The sequence below is a fragment of the Asterias rubens genome, chromosome 3 (assembly GCF_902459465.1).
Source record: "Asterias rubens chromosome 3, eAstRub1.3, whole genome shotgun sequence".
NCBI classification, from domain to species: Eukaryota; Metazoa; Echinodermata; class Asteroidea; order Forcipulatida; family Asteriidae; genus Asterias; species Asterias rubens.
The window spans coordinates 1,083,680-1,106,152 of NC_047064.1; the positions used below are offsets into that span (position 1 = coordinate 1,083,680).

At 37.5% G+C, this 22,473-nt stretch overlaps 2 protein-coding genes and 1 non-coding gene across 6 annotated transcripts in view; 1 reads left to right on the forward strand and 2 right to left on the reverse strand.

Annotated features, from left to right (window-relative positions):
• The window catches only part of LOC117287728 (semaphorin-5B-like), a 92,678-nt gene extending 87,071 nt beyond the window's left edge, over nt 1–5,607 (forward strand). For 2 of the 3 annotated variants that reach the window (XM_033768231.1, XM_033768233.1), the window contains exons 20-23: nt 1,200–1,364; nt 1,973–2,152; nt 3,180–3,404; nt 4,171–5,607. In XM_033768231.1, the coding sequence (XP_033624122.1) occupies nt 1,200–1,364; nt 1,973–2,152; nt 3,180–3,404; nt 4,171–4,493 (893 nt within the window). In that variant the 3' untranslated portion in view covers nt 4,494–5,607. The remainder of the gene's footprint in view (nt 1–1,199; nt 1,365–1,972; nt 2,153–3,179; nt 3,405–4,170) is intronic. The other variant, XM_033768232.1, reaches the window with a different exon arrangement.
• Nucleotides 5,608–9,625: 4,018 nt separating this feature from the next.
• LOC117287729 (uridine phosphorylase 2-like) lies at nt 9,626–21,821 on the reverse strand. 2 transcript variants are annotated; one of them, XM_033768234.1, is made up of 8 exons: nt 21,635–21,821; nt 17,601–17,685; nt 16,445–16,571; nt 14,766–14,924; nt 13,872–14,057; nt 13,163–13,301; nt 12,156–12,302; nt 9,626–11,719 (listed from the first exon to the last, which is right to left on the reverse strand). In XM_033768234.1, the coding sequence occupies exons 2-8, from the start codon at nt 17,624–17,626 to the stop codon at nt 11,583–11,585; spliced, it is 921 nt and encodes a 306-aa protein (XP_033624125.1). In that variant the 5' UTR covers nt 17,627–17,685; nt 21,635–21,821; the 3' UTR covers nt 9,626–11,582. The 2 variants fall into 2 exon arrangements, with proteins under 2 accessions (XP_033624125.1, XP_033624126.1); XM_033768235.1 differs by lacking the exon at nt 21,635–21,821 and adding an exon at nt 18,126–18,177.
• Nucleotides 21,822–22,307: 486 nt separating this feature from the next.
• Nucleotides 22,308–22,380, reverse strand: Trnar-ccg. The gene has a single exon. It is a non-coding gene; the product is annotated as a tRNA-Arg (tRNA).
• Nucleotides 22,381–22,473: the final 93 nt, after the last annotated feature.

A 22,473-nucleotide genomic window follows, 5' to 3' on the forward strand; every position in this document is an offset into this window, starting at 1 on the left:
ATAAAGTGTTGTTTTCACCCAAGGAATCCAAAAAGGGGGTTATCCCATTAATGGACCCAATGAGGGTATATAATTAAGTCCCAACTGGGCTACACTTTGGTGACAATTACCCTTGAGCAGTACAAGTTAAACAGGACATTTTGTTACACAGTTCATTACATCTCGTGAAAATAAAACTATTAAAAAATAGGATTTTCAAATTTTACAAGCCGTCTGATGATGAGTTTGTAGACACTTTGACTGCAAGTAGCTTGTGATATCCGTTAGATTATCAACTCAGATATTTGGTATTGATACAGATTAGTTACAAATTGAGTTTTCCTTTGAACAGAGCTTGCAGTCAGTAGTAGGTTCTTCCTGGTCTGTGCGCCTGAATGCCCTTAGGTTCTTACTGCACTTTGGAGTCAGGTGATCAGATCACCCCGTCTGGCTTGCTCCTAATTACTGGACAGGATTTTGTGAATTAAAAAATGAAATTATAGCAACGTGGCCAAAGGGACACTTGTCCAGTAAAAACCAACAAATATTCAACCTTTGGAAAACCGACCTAATACTAAATACCTTTTTAGGTCAATCTTGGGTCAAAGTATTTGGCTGGCTTCAAAATGGTGTAAAGAAAGTTATTTCACTCCTCTAATTTCTTTGAAGTTTACATAAGGAATAATTTTGAACGCTCTGTGTGTGAGGGGAACACGGGGGGGGGGGGGGGGGGGGGGGGGGTTTTAAGGCATTGCATGGTCAGGCATCAATGTATATTAAGTTTGAGGTAACACTATTTGTATATCTACTTTGTAAAAAGCAAGACAAGTTCTCAAGAACAAATCCACAAATCAAAGTATTAATACAAATAGTGTAACCATCAACTGAAACTACATGCTTGGAATGCATACTGCATGTATGCTATGTTACTGTTTGGGAACTGGATTGAAAGTTGGCTTCTAAAAGCCATCAAAGTCAGGCGGAAATTTTTCAGATATTTCCATCTAATTTTGAAAATAACATTTTATTCCAAAAATGTTCTGCTTCAAAGCACGATTAGGGAAAATGGTTTGTTGGGATTTAGAAACTGAATATCAACTACTTCCCAACCATTTCTAAAGGTCTGCACATCATGAGATGATACTGAAGACCAACAAATATCTTGACAAGTTTAGCTTATATTTTGAAACAAACTTTAACAATCTATCTTTTATTCTTAGGATCGTTTGGAGGATGGACAGTTTGGTCACCATGGTTACCGTGTAGTGTTACTTGTGGTAGTGGTGGTACGCAACAACGACATCGTTCATGTTTCCCTGGTAACGCACAATGTTCGGGTGACTCTTATCAACAGAGAACATGCTCAGGATTTTCTGAATGCCCAGGTAAGAAGATATTCTATGGGAATAAATACTTTAATACTTTAAAATAATTGTTTTGTGTTATTTATGAAAACAATTTGTTTTGTGTGTGGAATTTTTGTACTAAAGTCAAGCTATTCTGAGAGTGTCTTTTGGGAAGGTTTTAATTTATTTAAGATGCATGGCAGATTTCTACAGAAAGAATTATTTCTCAGAACGAACTTTGAGAGATGATGCAGTTTAAAAAGGAAAAACAAACAAAACTTTCGCAGACACCAAAACAATGCTCAAAATACGAGTTACAGTGTAAAATTGTTGATGGCAAGAGATAATGTTGGTATCTCAACAACATTTCATTTTTAGTTTTTAAATTATTTACCATGAAATACTCTAGAAATACTCATGAAATACTTTAAGAAAGGGTATAACTTTCTCAAAAATTGCATTTTAAAATTTTATCTAACATTTGTGTATGAAATTAAAATCCATAGGCAAATCATTTGGGTGGGATTCGAACCCACGATCTTTGCATTGCTCGAACAGTAGTCTTACCACTAGACCACCGAGCAAGCCTGATGGCTAGACGCAGTTCGAATCCTATATATTAAACAATTTCTTGTTTGACATTGCAGTTGTTGGAGGTTGGAGTTGCTGGAGCGAATGGACAGACTGCAGTGAGACGTGCGGTGAAGGGACACGTATACGAACAAGAACCTGTAACAACCCTACTCCAGCACACGGTGGTAGTGGATGTATCGGCTCTAGCATAGACTCACAAACATGTTCCATCTCAGAATGCCCTGATTTTGACAGTAAGCTGTTAACTTGAAGCTACTCTTGTTACTATTACTTCCTTCCTCCTCTGCTTTCTAGTCCCTCTAAGGACCCTCCTCGTGCTACTCACCTGCTCCCTCAGACATCGCCCCAAACCCAAACAAAATTTTCTCCTTCCACATGTCTCCTTTCTAGTTCCTCATGGTTTCTTTTCTAGCTACCAGCTCCCTGGTGCCCCTGGTGACCCCAGTATTCATTCAAATATTTGTCCTTCCACACCATGTCTCCTTTCTAGCCTCTCTAGAGGTTTTTGCCGCCAGATCCAAGACATACCCTATCGCCCCAAACCCCCTGCATGACCCCATTATTCAAACATGAGGTCTCCTTTGTAGTCCTCCTAGGTGACTCCTCATGGTGCCTGCTCCCAGACATACCCTTTTCCCCCCAAACCCCCTGCATGACCCTGATATTCAAACACGAGGTCTCCTTTGTAGCCCCTCTAGAAGCTTTTTGCCGCCCGATCTAAGACATACCCTATCCCCCCCCCCAAAAAAAAAAAAAAAAAAACACGATCTAAGACATACCCTATCCCCCCCCCCCCCCAAAAAAAACCCAAAACACGATCTAAGACATACCCTATCCCCCCCCAAAAAAAAAAAAAAAGGCACAAAAAAAACCTGCATGACCCCCAGTATTCAAACATGAGGTCTCCTTTCTAGGCCCTCTAGGTGACTCGATCCTCGTGGTACCTGCACCCAGACGTGCCCAATTGCCCCAAACCCCTCTGACCCGGCATCCAAACATTTCTCCTTCCACACCACTCTCTGTTTCTCTACATTGTGTTAGTCGCCATTCCTTAAGTCTTTTACATCTCTAAATAAAAGAAGTGTGTACATCTATGATTTTATATTTTGCCAGCCTAAAACTTGTTTGTCTATGAAAACAATTTTCTTTGTCTTGTCTGAGACAAATGTTGACCCCAAAGTGGAAATTAGTAATCATCTGCTCCTCATGTTGTGTCATTTTATTCTGGATAACTTCTCACAGATTCTAACATGCCCTTAGGTCTCCTTCTTCTTGCAGGCTCGTCCGGTGAGCAGGGCTCCATCCAGTCACCGAGTCGTCATAACTATCATCTCTCCGGATGGAAGGAATGGAGCCGATGGACAAAGTGCAACAAAGAGGGCCAGCTTCATAAGCATCGTAGTCGACGCTGCTTGGAAGCCAATCCTGGTAATGGGCAGTGTATTGGATGCATCAAGGAGGTGGATCTATGCAAAGCGGCTAAAGGTGGGTTGGATTTCAATTCATTAAATGTTTCAATCATAAAGATACATCACATTGTGAAGACAAGAAGTTTTAGTATAATTCATCGAACTTAAACAAAGTAAAGACTTGCACTTTGATTTTCAAATAGAATTTTTGATCTAGGCAACAAATTCAGAAATGTCAACAATATTTTTATTGAGTGTAATATCTGATGGAGGCATGTCAAGATTTTCAAAAATGTCATAAGGGTGGTTCGTCCTGCACAGTTGTATTGGCGTTCTGTCACTTAGGCCTAGGTTGCACCGTAGTTTTAAGTTGCTTTAGAGTTGGGTTATAACAGCTCCTTAAAAGATGTTATTTTCCATGGTGGATAGTGTCTGTGGTGGTAATTTGCTCTAGCCTTTAATGACTGTTTGAGAATGAATGAATTTACCTAATAAATATTTTTGAGCGCACCCTCACTCGGTAAACAATAAGGCGCATTGTGAAGGAATTGTGTTCACCAAAATTAAACAAATTGCACCTTACATTCAATCATACTTTAAAGAAAGGTACCATCAGGTAGCAAAGAGTTTTAGTTAGTTGTACTTTGTATCACTTTGAAGGCGACCATCAGACAACTGAAGACCCTCCCGTTACACTCACTCAATCACTCAATCACCCACTCACCCCCACTCACCCCCACTCACCCCCACTCACCCCCACTCACCCCCACTCACCCCCACTCACCCACTCGCTTACTCACTAACTCACTAACTCATACTTTGATCACTTTTCTGTATTTCAGAGCCCTTCCCTCGTGCTATCCCAGAAGTCCAGCGATTACAAGCCAAACCCGAAGTGGCTTGTGTCCAACAACCGGCCCCCGCCGACCCAATCAGCCCTACGTTTATCCTCATCATTGCGATATGCTCGGCTGTAGCTGGTGCTCTCATGTCGGTTACCATCTATCGAACATGGCTCAAAAGCTGCCAGGCCAGAGAGATGAGAAGAAATTCTGAGTATGATGACGACACTGCGGATCGTTTCACCGATGATGATTACGATTGTCAACACCCTAGTGCATTTAGGCATCAGGTTGCCACGACGACTGGAAATGACCAAAGTTGAAAATTTCACCCCGAGAAGGGAATTAAATAACAGCTGTGTATAGACTCTAGCTGAATGCTATGTGTGGATAGTTTTAATATTTTGTACGACGCTGCATTTTGTAAATATAATTTGTGCAGCTTGATAATGCAAGTTGTTTGTTGCCAACCCACATTTACCTGTGGGATGCAGTTGCCTGCAGTTTCATCACAATGACTTAAAGGAAAATGACTCTAAATGTTGGTTTCTGGTACCTTTTAGGGCGAGAATGTATTCATGAACTCATAATCATCATATAAGGGATCCCACAGAAATCCCACAGGAATTAAACACAAGTTCAAATTTCTAAATATACTTTGGTTTCTAAAGATCATTTAACTGAAGGTCGGGCTGAGCTGAACTTACAAGAAATTGTCACATCAGGGCCAAATTCTATAAAGCTGTCAAACAATTTCTGCTGAGCAAGAGGTAACAATAAACCAGTTGCAAATGAAACAAGTAACATAACGTCTTGCCTGGTAACCTTTTTTTCTGGTAAGCAAATTTGTTTTGTGCTTAGCAACTTGTTGTTAACCAGCTTTATGAAATTTGGCTGCTCTGGATTCAGCCTCAAAAGGGGGAGGGAAAAACTTGATTTCAACTCAAATGAATACCTTTTACAATAAATTGTCTGATTGATAAAAGCGATTGTATTTCATGAACAAAAGTCCAATAATGTACATGTATCTTTCCCAATACATGCACATACTATTTTTGAAATTAACATTTTTGAAGTTTTTTTTCTTAGACTCTTCTGTATAACATTCGTACATGTTTGTTTGCAACTACAAAGTTAAACTATAAAAGCTAAGCTCAACTTATCTAACCAGCTTAAATTAGTTAGTAAACTAATTCTGTGAAAACTCTTATTACAGTGCCTTAAAGTATCAATACCCACCGGAAATGTATCAATATTTATAAATATGTAAATTATTAAGACACCAAGTATAAGTTCCTAAAATAGTTTTATGAAAGAAAATGAAATTTACTTTTGATATCCGGTCAGAGTGAAATGTTCAGTTTGTTAACGAAAAAAGCAAGAAGTAGTTAAGGTTTGACACTTTTGAAATGCCTGTATAAGCCTATTTATCAACTATAGTATTTACAAATCACTTGAGAGTTTATTTAGTTGAACATGACCCACCGGCTTGACAAATACTTAGAGTGATTTTAACTTTAAACCCTTCAATGTATTCACTCCCATGGTTTGTATTCAATGTCATTATTTATCTGCTGTAAATACTGCTGTTAACCAGTTCTACATGCATACCAGGCAAATTTTAGTTGATGTTCTAATTGTTTTGGGGGATCCAGGTGACTATTTCAGTGTGTGGATAGAATTGTTTCATCTCTAAAAGTGACGGAATTATTTGACCATGAATGTTAATAATAATAATATAATAATAACAATAATAATAATAATAATAATAATAATAATAATAATAAGACTTGTAATGCGCACGTGTATCCACCCTGCTGGGTGTTCAAGGCGCAGTAAAAAACCAACAACAAACAAAACAAACAAAAAACAGACACAACAAAATTAGTCTTTGAAAACCTGTGACATAAGATAAGTTTTGAGAAGAGATTTGAATGATGTGGTACAAAGACAAGATCTAAGATTAAGTGGTAGAGAGTTCCAGATGCGTGGCACAGCTGAAGAAAAAGACCTGTCACCCCATGAGTGTCGAGACTTTGGTTCAATGAGAAGAAGCATAGAACTTGATCGAAGATTTCTTGATGGAGTGTAAACTTGAAGGAGTTCAGAAATACAGTGGGGAGCCTTGCCATTAAGTGCTTTGTGGACAATGAGCATCAGCTTGAAGATGATTCGTTGAGAGATGGGGAGCCAGTGTAGTTGTTTGTGATGGAACAAGATTTCCTAGACAGTGTCACAATGCGGGCAGCAGTATTTTGGAAGCGTTGAAGACGGGAAATCTGGTTGTTAGGAAGACTGTAGAGAAGAGCATTGCCATTGTCAAGGCGAGAAGTAACAAATGCATGAATGACCTTTTAAGTGGCACTTTTGTCCAAGTACTTACGAATCTTACCAATATTCCTGATGTGGTATGATGACAGATGATCGATGTGTGGTTGAAGTGTCATCGATGAATCAAAATGTTTTAGGACATCCATTTGTCACTAACTGCATTGGTTAAGGGTTTTACAACCGAACATTGTGCCGGTAACATTAATGTGCAAAAACGTACAAAAGCACAAGATGTGCCTTCACAATCTTTGGTATCACAGGCAAAATGGCCATTTCTGGGCAAAAACAAAATATTTCTAGGTTAATTTCCAGTGGTTGAATTTCGCACATTTGTTTTTGTCTGTGGCCAGGGCAATATCATCATATTCAAGAGGCTAAGCAGGTAGCTTTCAGACCAGCTCAAGTATGAAAGTTGACGAAATAAGATTTGGAACAATGTTGCACCAGACTTTGCAAGGCAAGCTCCAATTTGTTAACATGTACTAGGGGAGAAAACAACAATCAACAATCATCCATTAAAAGAAATCTAAAAAAGGTATTGAATTAATGAACAATTAAATTTCCCCCAACAAGAGCAGGCAGTGTTTTGGCTTTTGTAAAACTATTTTTTAATGTGTAAAGGATATTTATACTTATATTGTGTATGTAAAAACATTACATTAAAAAGCTGTATATATGATGTTCTCTGTTTTGTAGGATATGTTATGTTTGTCGTTCAATGTAATCCAAGTGACATTAAAATGTTACAGATTATTATTAATATTATTGTATTAGACCAATGCTGAGTAATGCATGCTTTGGTAGTGACTGATGTTCAATTAAAGCTTGGTTTTTTACGTGGTGAAAAAAAAAAAAGTTTTTAAACTATTTAAACAGAATTTTACAATTTCATTGACTTTATGAAATTGTGAGTAAAGGCCGTGTTATAGTCGGTCACGCGATGGAAATCTTGACGCGCGATCATAACAAGACACAGCATTTAGGCCGAGCAGTCTTAGGATCGCGCGCAAGATTTCCGTCGCGCGACCATCGCGCGACGGACTCTAAACCGGCCTTTATGTTTTCTTAATCGCCATTTTCATGATGATTTAAAAAACAGAGGGCAACTTTGTGTAAAATTTTCATAACAACTGCCTTAATTAGAGAAAAAGTACTGTTTGTACACAAATAAATTTAATTTGGGAAATATGATAATAGTGAAATTTGACATCAGTTTCGAAGCTTAGAAAAGGAACTTACTGAATTATAATATTTATTTGTTATGTACCCTTTTTAGACATCTCTATAATGGTAAAGAATGGTTTCGTTGGGGTGGTATTGCTGTAAATTTATAACTCATCAAGCGGGATGGAATTAAACGACATAACTACAATTATGTATTCTGTAATAACATTTGGGTATTTCTTTATTAATTTGAAAAATTGAATTTATCTCATTGACATGGATTTTGGACTTTACACTCTTAAAAGATTTGATGTACATGTGGTGACAAAATATGGAATTATCTTTTGATTCAATTAACAATGCTTTATTATAAAACAAAGTATGAATTGTTGTTTAACTTCAAATGGGTCCTTTTAAATGTATCCTTTACTTCTCCTAATATATGGACATATTAATTTTTTATAGCAATATTTAAAACCAATAAATTAGGAATCAAATGTGATTGTCTTGATGTGTTTTACTGCAATTTGCTATTAACATGGATTATGATTATTATGCACATGTCATAAAAACAAATTCAGAATATAGACTACAATAAAAACCCTTTTTATATCAACTTTCATGTCAATATCTCTTTCAGTTATTGTGAAAGTTACTTTGGACATCTTGACGCAGTCTTAGAGAGACAGTAGTAAAACAGCGTAAACATTTGTATTAATCAAAGCTTCTGTCACTTACAGGAAGACACTTATAAAGTTTCTGCTGCATAACAATTATGTGTAGTAAGGACTGTATACTGTGTACTTTCCTCTGAGAACTGTTAAACAAATCCACAGGCTTACGATTTCACAAAGATAGTCCTAACTTAAAGGGAAGGTACACGTTTGGTAACTACTCAAAACAAATATTAACTTAAAAACTGACTTGGTAACGAGCATTGGAGAGCTGTTGATAGTATAAATAATTGTGAGAGACGGTTCCCTCTGAAGTAGATTTTGAGAAAGACGTAATTTCTCACCAAAATAATAAAATACTTCTAGCTAGTTGTCTTTTATTTCTATCTGAAAGCACACAAATTCCTCCAACAAGGGTGTTTTCTCTCTCATCATTTTCTTGCAACTTCGATGACAAATTGAGCCCAAAATTTTCACAGGTTTGTTATTTTATGCTTATGTTGGGATACACCAAGTGAGAAGACTGGTCTTTGACAATTACCTATAGTGTACCACCTTCCCTTTAAGACTAGTCCTAGGAGATATTAAAAACATAAGGCTACTCCAAATCCACCCTTTGCATAATATACACTCAGATTACTGCCAAAATACAATGTCCTCTATAGGGACACCACAATTTGAAGTCCAATTTGGGAACATGGCGTTTGTATCAATACCGCCTCAATAAAGTCAAGATTTTTTAGATTAGTCTGGGAGCTGAACTGCGCGCGCCCCCCCCCCCCTTGATTCACTAAAGAGCAGGCACTTAGTAGGAAGCATACGATTGTTCAAATACTTCTGGTCACTCACCTCAGAAAAGACGAGATTTAAATGGTTAATTGCTTTGCTTAAGAAGTAAAGTGTCATGACCAAGAGTCAAACCTATACTCTACAGAACAGAAAAACCAGAGCTCGAGTCTGGTGGTCTTAAAGGAACACGTTGCCTTGGATCGATCGAGTTGGTCTTTGAAAAGCAATTGTATACGTTTGTTATAAAATACATATGGTTAGAAAGATGTTTAAAAAGTAGAATACAATGATCCTCACACATTTGCCTCGAAATTGCGTGGTTTTCCTTTTACTGTGCGAACTAACAAGGTCGGCCATTTATAGGAGTCAAAAATTTGACTCCCATAAATGGCCGACCGTGTTTGTCGACGAGGTAAAAGGAAAACCACGCAATTTCGAGTGATAGTTGTGTGGATCATTATATTCTACTTTTAAAATATCTGCCTAATCATATGTATTCTATAACAAACGGTTACACCGCTTTTCAAAGACCAACTCGACCGATCATAGGCAACGTGTCCCTTTAACCGCTGGGTCACAACTTGCCCAAAGTCTACGAAAACAACACGCACTTTGTATAAAACATATACTGTTCTCAGGGTTAGCTGTATAACAACCAACAAACATAACCTGAAAAGAGTTTATGACATTAAATAACCGACTCTTTCATTCACAACAATTTCCTCATCTAAGTTCTTATACTCTCTATACCAAATGGCTATCAATTATGACATAGAATTGGTCCATTATTTACAAAAGGGAAAAAGAATAAATTCTACAAAATAAAACATTTTTTTTTTCAATATAGCCATCTGGAAAATATTAATGTCTTAATACTATAATCTATATGACTAAATTTAATATTATTAAAACATCACTACTATAACTCAAGCACTACACTGATTGTTTTACACATCATTTCTGTAAGTTTAGTATAAGACTTAACAATTTCAGTATAATTTTCTTTTTAAAGCACTTTTTGTATTGAAATATATTCCCGAAGTTTTACAGGTTTGATCCACTAAATTATGGATGATTTCAGTATGAAATTTGAAGATAAAAAAGTGTGTTTGAAAAAATACAAAAGCATTTGCACTATGTTTGATATTTTGACAGAAATACGTTCCTAACCAGTTTTTAGTAGTATTTAATACACACATTAAATGTTGTAACGGCTTTGAGACAACATCTAAATATTGTGGCTTCTGATTTCACTCAGTTTGAACACTGGCACCGTGGTTACTGGTTAGACGGCAGAGCATGCAATCCCAAGGTTGTAGGTTCACTCTCATGCTGACTGCTTTCCACAATGCCTACAATTATTGTCACGTACAGTAACTTACAGTGTTCAGTTAATGAACGATTTTAAACGATTTTAAACTTTTGTAACTGGAGTGCACAAAAGTTTTGCTGGAATTGGTTTTTTACATTTATCTCCTAAATGTGACTTTGTTGAATTTCTTTTGATGGAACACAGTTTCGTTTAAAGTATTTGTGTCTCAAATCAATTTTTGGAAATTATTGCAATTAAACTGGTACCCTGCTAACCTGGTACCCTGCAATCCTATATAACATAATGTTCCTGGTATAGACCCATTGCACTGAGGTCACATGTGGTGCTGGTCTAGTACCTGGAAACACGTCACCTAAAATGCACACTCAACCAGAGGCATGATATTTGGTCCATGGAAAAAAAGGAGGTATATTTTATTGAGTACAAGGGTTGACCTACTTATACATAAACTAACAAAAAAAAGAAAACAAATTAAAGTAGAAAGAAAATCATGCCTGACAAACACACATCCGACTCCAAAATGGCAAAACTTACTGGGTGATGACACCAGGACCCTATTTCATGGCACTGCTGACTGCCGAATTCTGCGCTTACGATCACCATTCTATGCTTACCTGCCAGCGCCGAATTTCTGTGCAAGCCATGTAAGTGTAGAATATCTAGTAACGTGAAGTACGCACGTGTCCAAGCCAAAACTCCTTGCTAACCCGTGAAATACGCTTGATGTAAGCACAGAATTCTCTGCTTCCGTAAGTGTCAATTATTTGCTTACGGTAAGCATGCAGAGCCACGACATTGGGCCCTGGTGGATTGAGTCAATACAAGTTAATTATTCAGGACCAAGTTTCGATGCAACCCGGTATCCCAATAAGAATACTTGTATACCCCTAGTATCCCAGTCTCTAATTGCAAAACTGGCCATGTCTAGAATGACAGCAGCAGCTAGCAAGTGGATTGCGATCAATTCGCAGCCGCTAAATTTGCATACATGTCTAAAGCATAATGACATAAAACCCAGAAGAAATATTTGGGCAGTAATAATATGTTAAAATCTAGCACACACACTTTTAAAGATCCTTCAAAACAAATAATTTCATAATTTCAGATCAGTCTGTATACTCTCACAGCTTCAGACGCTTGGAAATAAATTTTGCCATCAGCTCTTGAGGACGCTGTTCCCATTCATCATGTTCTTCTGGTGTCATGTTCACTTGGTCTCCAAGCAGCCGATCAAGTAAAGTGACGCAAACAACAGCACCTATGGATAAATAGAACAAGAACATGAAAGCAAAATCAAGATCAGGTTTGTTTTATTTTACAGCTTTCTTTGGTTACACCCTAACGTTTAGGCATTTTTTCCTCTAGTATATTTCCCTAATGTTAACCATAAAATAAAGGAATAATAGAGGGGAATCAGAAGATTAGCAGTCACCTTTCAGCCCGGCCCACTTTCCCTTTGGAACCAACATTTATTTTTTGAGAGATAAACTCTCCCTCCTTTCAAAACCTTGTCTTTTAAGACAACCTGAGGCTTCTGTAACTCAGTTTTTGAGGTAAATTTAGGTTTTAAAGTTTGTGGCTTAAGAAGTGGAAAATATCCCCTTTGTTAAAAAAAAATAAGAAACTTCAATGATGTAAACTTCTTGTAATTCTTGTGAGATTCAGTGAAAATTCAAACGAGGGAATTTCCCAACCTTTAATTCCTGATTTATGGCACATCGCAGCGAGGCACGTTCCTTCCATCTCAATGTTTCTGACCCCAGCGTCGTAAGCCGCCTTCAGGTACTCTATCTTGTCCTCCAGGGTGTGATCGCAAATGGCTCCATCAATTCGAGCCTGACCTAAAAATTCCATAGATATTGTGATAAAGTGAAACACATTATTATCTCTGAACATATCACTATCAGCAATAAAGAATGTTGTTTGAGCCAGTGTTGTCAACAGGGGATAATTGTCAATGTCTAAGGCCACTTGTACAAATTGTACAAGCCACTTGTACTTTTCAATTCGAACTCGCATTTATTTTCATACTGCATAAAAACAGTACATAGCCAAAACAATAATTTTTAAAGAAGTAACCAATAAACAAAGCTCTTCCACAAATGCCATACCAAGCACCCAACCATTAGCAAAGCTTATTCTTCTATAGCACAAGAGTGGGAGTAGGTCTCAAGGCCAGCCCCTCCCCCATCATCCACTAATTATTTGTGCAGAAGAGTGAGACCACAAAAAATAGTTGGCAAGAGAGATCGATGGATGGATTAGAAATAAAACCAGCTCCATGGCTCCCTCCATGGGTGCTAGTAGAGGTGTCTACACTTTGAAAATTATGACTTAACAAAAGGGATCCGGATGTTGTGATAGAGCATACGAATGAGTCGAAGTCATGACTCGCGTCCAAGTAATGGCTATACAGTTGACTCTTGTTATAGGGAGGTCGCTGGGACTGGCCAAATTAAGTCTTTAAAACAGGAGCATTGTGGTACAAGAATAGCAAAATAAAGAAACACAAAGTAAAAATGGAATTCAGGGCCTCAGCATGTAGTCTTTACAAGCAGAGCTTCTTTTATGGGTGTTTTTTTTACAACGAATTGACTATAGTTCCCACTTAAGTGCGTATGCGAACTTGCTCAAAGTGTGTACTAAATAAAGTAACTTAAAAGAAAACTCAATTGATTGACTAAAATCTACAATCATCTACCTTCATAGAAATCAGAAGTGCACATTGTGTTTCCAATGACAACGTCATACTTTGCACCAGGCTCATAAGCTGCTCGGATTTCTTCAGCTACTTCTCGGCTTAGCTTTGTTGGACGATTAACTTGTTTGCCTAAAACAATCTATGAAAAACAAGTATACCGGTTCAGCCTTTGAGAAAGACTCTTTTGGAGTAGAAACGTCAGGCCATTAACTTTTGTTTTGCAAATATACCATATAGGTCCTTTTGGTTGGTACACATTTTGAAATGGGCTAGTTCTACTACTTCCTCAAAAACAAAGAAAATCAACAAGTTGTTGGAAAGATTTCTAAAAGGTTTGTATGTTTAGGAACTTTAATGTGGAGCACCATCAGGGCTCTGTGCTAAATTTGCTTATTTATAATTAAAATTTAAGGTTTTCAACAGTTTCAACAAAATTAAAGGAAGGAAAACTTACAACGTACAAACGTACAAACTTAACAAGGATAAACAGCCAAATTAGTTGAGTGATTTCATTTTAGTTGATCTTTAACTCAACAAGCCAAATGGCTGATCATCCTTAGTTAGAGCCTTAAATTTCATAAATCCATGCATCAAAAATACTTTCAAATAAATGATAATAATAGGTATTTGTACTGTGCAAAATCAATCTACAGATGTTCAAGGCGCAGAGAAGCAGACAATGAAAACAAAACAATCCATAAAACCTTACCATCTGATAAACTGGTTGAAACATCTCATTAACAGCGGAGTCTGTGATAACCACAGTGCCTGGTGCTAGACCCAGCCCACCACATGTACCCATTCTAGTGAAGATTACATCAGTACATGCTGCGTGATGCATCAGTTTTATCAATTCATGAAGTAGAATCGATATTGAAGGCATGCCCATACCATGCTGTCAATGGATTAAATCAAACATAAATAGTTATATTTCTAGACAACAATATTTTATTTATGAATGATTGCACTTTTTAGTGAATGATTTTCTCTATCATTTATTGGTGACTTTTGCAATGAACGTCCAATTACGAAAGGTCCAGACTTTTGCTTAAGAATCTTTGTCACAAAATATAGTAAAGATGTCTCGTCCTACTAAAATAAATTTCTTAATTTGAAGTTTTGTTTGATTACTTTTCACATGAATGTAGGGCCGAATCGACAACATTTGGTTAGGGCTATGGCTCTTGGCTACAGCATTAAGAGTGGAACAGCCACAGCTAAAGCAATAAGCTAATTTCTTAAAGCAATCAAGCAGAAAATGGTGCTAGTAAAATTATTCTGCTAGACAAAAGTTGGGGAACCAGTCACAAACAATAACCTGTTATGGTTTAAGGCTGGTAACCTATTTCTTCTAAGCCAGATTTGTATTTGCTAAGCAGCTTTTTACGCTTAAAGGCAAGGGAAACCTTTGGTAATTGTCACTGTTTTTAGTCAATTGGTCATGGAAGAGAAAGACGAAAGAAAAAAAAAACACCCTTGTTCAAAGGTGGGTACTTTCAGATGACAAACAAAAGGCTTCATGCCTGAAGTCTTTTAATATTTGAGTGAGCAATAACCTTTTTTCTCAAAACCTACGTTACTTCAGAGGATGAATAATACTCACACTGACTGAAAGTACACTGCCAACTTTGTACATGGAGTAACGGTCTGTTGAACACAGGTCTTTTGGACCGGAGCCATTCTTCTGAACAAGGCCGAGTCTTTTCCCAATGAATTCTGCAAATCTTTTCATCCGTGTTGGACTACCTCCCATACACACAAACTGCAGAATTTATCAAGAAGTATTCAACATTAACACAAGATTAAGAGAGTTTATAAAGTAATATTTGACCTATTGACCTGATGTTGCCCTTTATGTTCAATAATTCACTCAATACAAGTTTTGGCATATTAAAATTATTATAAATCAATTGATGCAATAAACACAAAAAATCATAAATTGGACAAAAACCTTGAAATTTCAAGGCACATAGTTTAGGACTGAATTCAAAACCCACTTATTTCTATCAATCTAAGCTTGTTTTTAAAGCTATATCATCTCACTTCAAATTATGCCATTTTGTTGTGCCCTTGCTTAGAAATCTTATATAAATGCCTGATAATATTATTTATTATTACTATAATGAGACTGATACCACCATTGAGCTCCAATATTCTCAAGGTTACAATAATTATAATATTACTGTGTGCTGTATATTTCAGTACCATACATAGGTGTGCATACTAAATACATCGTTACATTACTCATGTTCTAATTTTATAAGCCACATTTCAAGGTCTATAGACCTTCTCGCAAATACTTGGTATGCACGCATTAGGCGTGGAATGAGGTGCATGCGATCTAGCTAGCAATTAAACATGATCGCTAGCTAGACCATGCAGCAGCTCATTCAACTGTGAGCGCTTGCGCAATGGTATTTGTGAAAAGGTCTATGCCCACTTTGATTTCACCACCAGGAGAAATTTCAGATTTTTATCTGAACTTAGAGTTTTTAGGTTGGTCTGGTGAAGAATCTGTTACTTTTTCCATATATAAAAAACTTTACTTGTTTTATCTATTACTTCTCTAATGTTGAGGTCACTTTTCCTTAAAGCTCTGTGCAGTCTGAATCCAGGGGGTTACTAAAATTACTTAACTATTTAAATCCTTTCTAAAATTTTGATCCCAGTTTTATATAATTTTTTTCAGCAATGACATTCACCGCTGCTCACCAACCACAACTAACACAGTAGTTAGTACTGTGTTCAGTGCTTATTTATAAGTTTAGTTTATTTTATTGCCCAACCTTGTTACAGTGATTGGTTTTACAAGCAGCATTTCAGGGTTGATGCCAACTCCCCTCCCTGGGTTTGCCTGAACTTTTTCAGTTACTAGCCAGCTGCACCAGTTAGCTTGTCATTTAACTGGTCCACCAGCTTTTTCACTAGTTCATATTTCATATTTATTTGGGGTTGCTTTTCAACACTGAACGAGCCGACCAGACCATTTCCAGAAAATTCTGAAAGTCTTCTGGTGTTTAAACAAGCATTTTGCCAGCAGACCGTTAGGACCGAAATCCCAATCCACATAGTTCCCCTGCGAGATTCGACCCAGGGTCCTATAGGTTGAAGGCAAGATAAAGAAACCACTACACCATACCATGGAGGTTCTTTCTCCATGACCATACTGACTGCCCTAGCACTATATTGGTTATTCTTGTTTACCATTTCATAATCTATATAAGTTCTACTTTTAGAAGCATTTAAGCTTTTCATTGAATAGACAGTGAGGCAAACTCAAACCTTGACATCTCCAAAGAGTGCAGGTAAGTCGTCTTTATCCGTGGCAAGCCCAAGATGATATAAGACGTCTTTCTCTTGCTTCTTCAGGTAGGGGTTTGGAGGAAACACCAGACCATCATCCTCCATTCTGTAATATTTTTAAAAAGGTCACCGTGGTCAAGTGGTTAGACTGTTAAAGTTGCAAATGTAAGGTTGTGGGTTCCAAACCCCCCCCCCCATGCTATACCGCTTATTTCATAGTGACTGGACTAAATATTGCCGTCTAGTTAACGAGTCACAATTTCTTGACTTGTGTAATTCATAACCCTGTTGCCAGCTTGGCATTTATATCCCCTTGTGGAAGTTTACCGAGTTCCCTTGATTGGAGGATCATCTAACAAAATCCTAAATTCTACGGCATTTCTCAAGTTTTGGCCGGGGATATATGATATTTGGTGCATGGTCTGGCATCCATCGGTTTTAAACTTGCTTCGTCTCATAAAATCTTTCTTAACAAGCTTCACCAGAAGAGGAGCAGAGTATACTGTACCACACCGTCTATTTTCAGAGCCAATACTCCCACAAAAGAGTACCTGCAAGTTTACTGTTTATTTATAGTTATTCTTAAGCTCCACTAGATTTGATAGTTCAGCCACTGGGGTATCATTTATGACAGACATGGTACTATTATTATTATTGTTATGCTACTAAGAACACTCTCTCTTGCACCCTGACCTAAATTCTTCAGGAACTTACCCAGGGTCTCCTTTGGGAGTTCACACATCTGTTTTTTTGTGTGACTTTGGAACAAGGATTGTGTAAACAAATTCTAAACAGCAAAGTTTGGTCCTCACAACTCATTTTGATATCAAAATAATTTGATCATTTGGAAAGCACAAACAAATGGCATTTGGCTTGTAAATAATTAATTAATGTCTACTTTACACACTCAAAAACAACATTTTAAGGTAAACAATATGAAATCATTTGTCAGGTTTGCTTGTACTTGTACTGTCAACTTAACAGTTATAAATTAACAGTCGTTAATTTAAAATTCGGTCCTGAACTTAACAGTCTTTAACACAACAGTTGGTAAGATTTTCAACTACAGCCTTTTATGATGGGACAACATTTGAAGTAGACCGAGTCAATGGAAACCATTTTCTTTCAGTCTTACCTTGGTTTCTTACTTGGATCACCCATTGTCGTCTACTCAATTGAGTCTTCTACTCAATAAAACCTTCTACTCAATCAAACAGAATCTGTGAAAGAAAGAAAGTAATATAATTCCATAAATTTATGAGCCTATTAATATTGTTATCGGAAAAATCAGCTCAGGTAGTTTTATATTGGCAGGCATTCCATTTTACCTTTTAAAATTGTACTTGCATCTACCATATGATTCGTCTATAAAAAGTCAGTCGAAGATTGTTGTTGAATAGTCTTGAGCCGCGTTCCCATTAGACTTTTTTAGACCATGCGGAAAAGTTAAGGTGACTGGCTTTGGTGTAATTCTACCCTGCGTTCGCACCTGGACCTATAGTCTACAACGTTTGTATAGCATTTTAAAGCATGGTCATGGTAGGTTAACAGCGCGGAGCTGTTCCCATTGGACTTTTTTGGCAGCCATGTTAAGTTACCGTGGCTGAACAGAAGTCTACCGCGACCTCTTTCTGCCTGTTAGTTTATGTTACTTTCTTACCTCAGGGTCGCAGTAAGTAGACAGAGAGGGCAGTTTACCATGCATCCCCATGGATTGAATTTTGTCATTCTACAGAGAAGTTGTGGTTCTTAAAAAAAAAAGTCCAACAGAAACACGTCTTAAAGAACCTTGACCTTTTGTCAGCCTTTGTACTCAATCAAAAGTTCCTATGTTTTCTAGAGTCAAAATGACACCTGCCTGCTGGGTGGGTGTATTTACATCCTATACGCACCACGACTGGAAATATAAAAAATAAATAACAAGAATTTATTCCGTAAATAGAAAAAGAATTTTTGAAAAAGGTCCCATGAGTCCTTGACTGTACTATATGCCACAGGCCATCAAATTGACCTAAATTGTGACCCATTTACTTCAGCGATGTATCATTTAATATCAAACCAACGCATACTATAGACACAGGAATTAATTTGAATCTTTAATGGTTTTGACACTAAGCCCATAAAACTGCCTAAATAGAGGTTTTTCTCAACTGGAAGAAAACACTTAACTTTGTTTTGGACCGACCACTCATGTACATTTTTGGCTTGCAAATTTGTCCAGAGATTAATTTTGTGCATTAGGCCCCCTATGTAATAAGTTTCTTATTTACTTGTACTATCTGGATCTATAGGGCCTTGAGTTTTGTTCCTTCAGGGGCACAGCAATTTCCCTCTATTGGTTTTAAGTGGCACTTCTATGAGGAGAATGGCAATTTGTATTGAAACCTTGCAGAGGGCACCATGGTTATTTCGCTTCCTGCTACCTTTTATTTTTCCTAGTACATAATTCAATTTCAATCTGTCAACAAAGTCACAGCTGCCTGAGAGTATGTTGCTCACGGATCGGACTTTTGAGTCATCGACTAAGTCACCTTTTTGGCATCAGCTACCTCAACCCTAATATCTTTGTTTATTCTGTGGGGAAAATCTTCCTGGACAACGAGGGATTGCTTATCATTTTATACATTACTATATCTGATATTATTATTTGCTATTCAGAATGAAGATTGTTGTTTAACAAAGTGTTACAAGGTAACTAATGTAAAATGTGCAAAGAGCATTCCAAAGCTCAATTCTAAAGTTGATCACCACGACCAGATTCCAACATTACATAAAGACTGTTTGTTTTGTGGTACACAGAACTAGGCCTCATCAGTCACCTCATGTATTGTGTGGTTTTGCACAAAACATACAAGTTTCAGATTTGGCCAGAATGTGCAAACCACTTGCTTGCCAACTGCAGTTTATGAAAAGGGGAGAAATTTCTAGCACAGCAGGACTTTGTACTAATAAGACAGGAATGTGATGCAGAGAGTGCCTTTACTGGTCCTCTGAAATATCCACCTGTCTCTGCTATGCTAAATTTAATTTATCATAATGTTTTATTTGTGCAATTTGATCAAAGGTCTTAGGCTATTCAGTTTCATTCAATTTGTTTGGTAATTGTCAAAGATCAGTCTTCTCACTTGGTGTATCTCATCATATGCATGAAATAACAAACCTGTGAAAATTTTAGCTTGATCGGTCGTCGGAGTTGTAAGAAAACTATGAAAGAAAAAAACACCCTTGTCACACAAAGTTGTGTGCGTTTAGCTGGTTGATTTTGAGACCTCAAATTCTAAACTTGAGGTCTCGAAACCAAATTCGTGGAAAATTACTCCTTTCTCCAAAACTAGGTCACTTCAGAGGGAGCTGTTTCTCACAATGTTTTATACCACCAACCTCTCCCCATTACTCGTTACAAAGTAAGGTTTTATGCCAATAATTATTTTGAGTAATAACCAATAGTGTCCACTGTCTTTAAGACAGACCACATGCTGGTTTCAGTGAGTGAGCGTTGAACAAGTTGTCGTTCTTGAAGTAAATCCGTGTATTTCACATTGAACAGAATTTTAGTTTGTTTGGTTTTGTCTGGCTGCAGAGCAAACAAAGACCCTTGACACTGTGGAAGTGTCGTGGCCGAGCAGTTAAGAGCACCGAATTCAAACTCTGGTGTTTCTGATCAGCAGAGTGTGGGTTCGAATCCCCAGCCGTGACACTGTGTCCTTGAGCAAGACACTTAACCATTGCTTCGTCCTTCGGATGGGACGTAAAGCCGTTGGTCCCATGTGTTATTATTATTATTATTATTATTATTATTTTATTCGCCATAACAGTACAAAACAAAATACATTGACAACATTATACCCCAAGATGGGCAAGGGACAACAAAAGCAAATACATACTATGATCCGTAGATCTGTTGCTCCAGATCTGTTGTGTAACGCATGTAAAAGAACCCAGTGCACTTATCGAAAAGAGGAGGGGTTCGCCCCGATGTTCCTGGCTGTGGCTGCTGTATGCGCCATAGCACCTTGTAAACCCTTATAAGGTGCTAAATAATTGGGTCTCAGAATTCATCACTGCAATAACCTATCTTTCTGAAAGTTTGTATATACTCAGCGCCTTGAGTACCTTGTTTGGTAGATACGTGCGCTATATAAGACTACAATATTATTATTATATCATTATTGTTTACAGTACAATCATCAATTTACCTCTAAAAGATGGCTGCGACATGAAGCAAGACCAATCAAGGGGTCTGTGTGTGTGTTGGGGGGGGGGGGGGTAGTCAACCCAGCATGCACATCTGGCTATGCTTTGGTATTGATTTATCAATAGTATAAATAATGCCTCCGATGTAATTATGATAATACAAGGTCAAACTTGTATATATTTGGTTTGCGATAACACCATGTGTGTATCTACTTGCCAGGTAGAGTTGTTCTTAGGGAACTGTCTTGCTTTATTCTACTGCCGCGGAGTAGATAATCGGAGGTTCGGGAGACTTCTCAGTTCTGTCAAGAACTGTCCTGCTTTTTAACTATTACCAGGGCGGATGGTATAGAAAATAGACTGGACTACTACTTTAGCTTATAGGATCGTAATTAACTGTACTGTACAAGGTCAAACTTGATTTTATAACAGCCACTCTGAGCCAGGCATTGAAAACACAGCTGTCAGCAACACAAAATGATGACCAAGCAGGTTTTGAAAAATCGGGTATTGTAACACTAACAACAGTTTCTGTGGAGTGTGCAAAGGCAGCTCTTTTAAATTACAAGTTATAAAAATTATAAAAATTCAATGGTTGGTTAAATACTTTTTATTCTACTACTAGTACTACGATGAACTGATCTACTCTCTGATTAGAATTAAGAGTGAACCGTTACGTACAACTTTTACTAGTGTTTGCATGATTGGGCAACACGTTTAACACCCATTCCGATCCACATCACACACATTAAAAAACAACAAGACACCCTACCCTAGCCCTTCATCTGAACACCTTTGTCTGCACGTATAAAAGGTGATTGTCATGACCTTTTTACAACGATCCGGAAATCGATGCACAGCGACAGCGTACATTACGTGCCCGTCCCGTCTCTATTTTCTAAATACAACATGGTCACCTCTGTCTCTGAAGAAGTCTACACTATAAATCACTATTTTGTCTTCATGCGTTCTTACCTTTTTTAGCCACGTATTCAGACTGAATTTCAGTCGGTGTCCAGTCAGATCACACCGGTACCACACCAAGTCTTTAATCTGAAACTTGAAGTTATTACGAGCCAGTGTTTCGTGGAACCGAGTGTTGTTGTATGAAAAACCTACACACACAAACTACGTGCAGATGCAATGTTACGTTATTGATCCGATCTGTAGTGTAAACAAACCCTTACAATTATATGCAGCCAATCAGCGTGCAGAATTTATCACACACCCACAAAATAATATCACACACCCACAAAATAGAAAATCGCCGTACATTGTTGGGTGGGGACGATGCACCATAAAACGAGGTTGTCGGTCGCGCGATGGTCGGGCGTCGGAAATCTAGACGCGCGATCATAAAAAGACACGGTTTTTAGGCCTCAGTCTTAGGATTGCGCGCAAGATTTCCGTCGCGCGACCGACTATAAACCGGCCTTTACACGCTTCCTCTTCATTAAAACGTCATACCGCCCTCTCTGTTTTTTTGTTTTTGTTTTATTTTTTACCTCAAGCAAGATTTCCGAGATGAAATCTCCAAAAATATTAGAGATAAGTGCTTTAAAAAATGTTTGTACTGTCATTAAAATCTTGAACTAAAATAATTTTGTTGCAAAACATAGCAAAAATGGTTGGAAAAAAAAAAAAATATCGACCCTGATGGGACTCGAACCCACAATCTTCAGCTCCGGAGGCTGACGCCTTATCCATTAGGCCACAGGGTCAAACCCCGTGAAGCAGGAAAGAGTAATATATTTATACGTTCAATAATTATAAAAATAATTAATTAGTGGCAATATTATGTTTAAAATAATATT

Bases quoted from the DNA above. Each gene is read 5' to 3' on its own strand.
- LOC117287729 (XM_033768234.1), bottom strand. From the start codon at position 17,626: ATGGGTGATCCAAGTAAGAAACCAAG. The intron at 14,058-14,765 runs GTGAGTATTATT...ATCCATTGACAG, and splicing joins GCAGTGTACTTTCAGTCAGT to CATGGTATGGGCATGCCTTC. The intron at 12,303-13,162 runs GTAGATGATTGT...TGGAATTTTTAG, and splicing joins CACTTCTGATTTCTATGAAG to GTCAGGCTCGAATTGATGGA.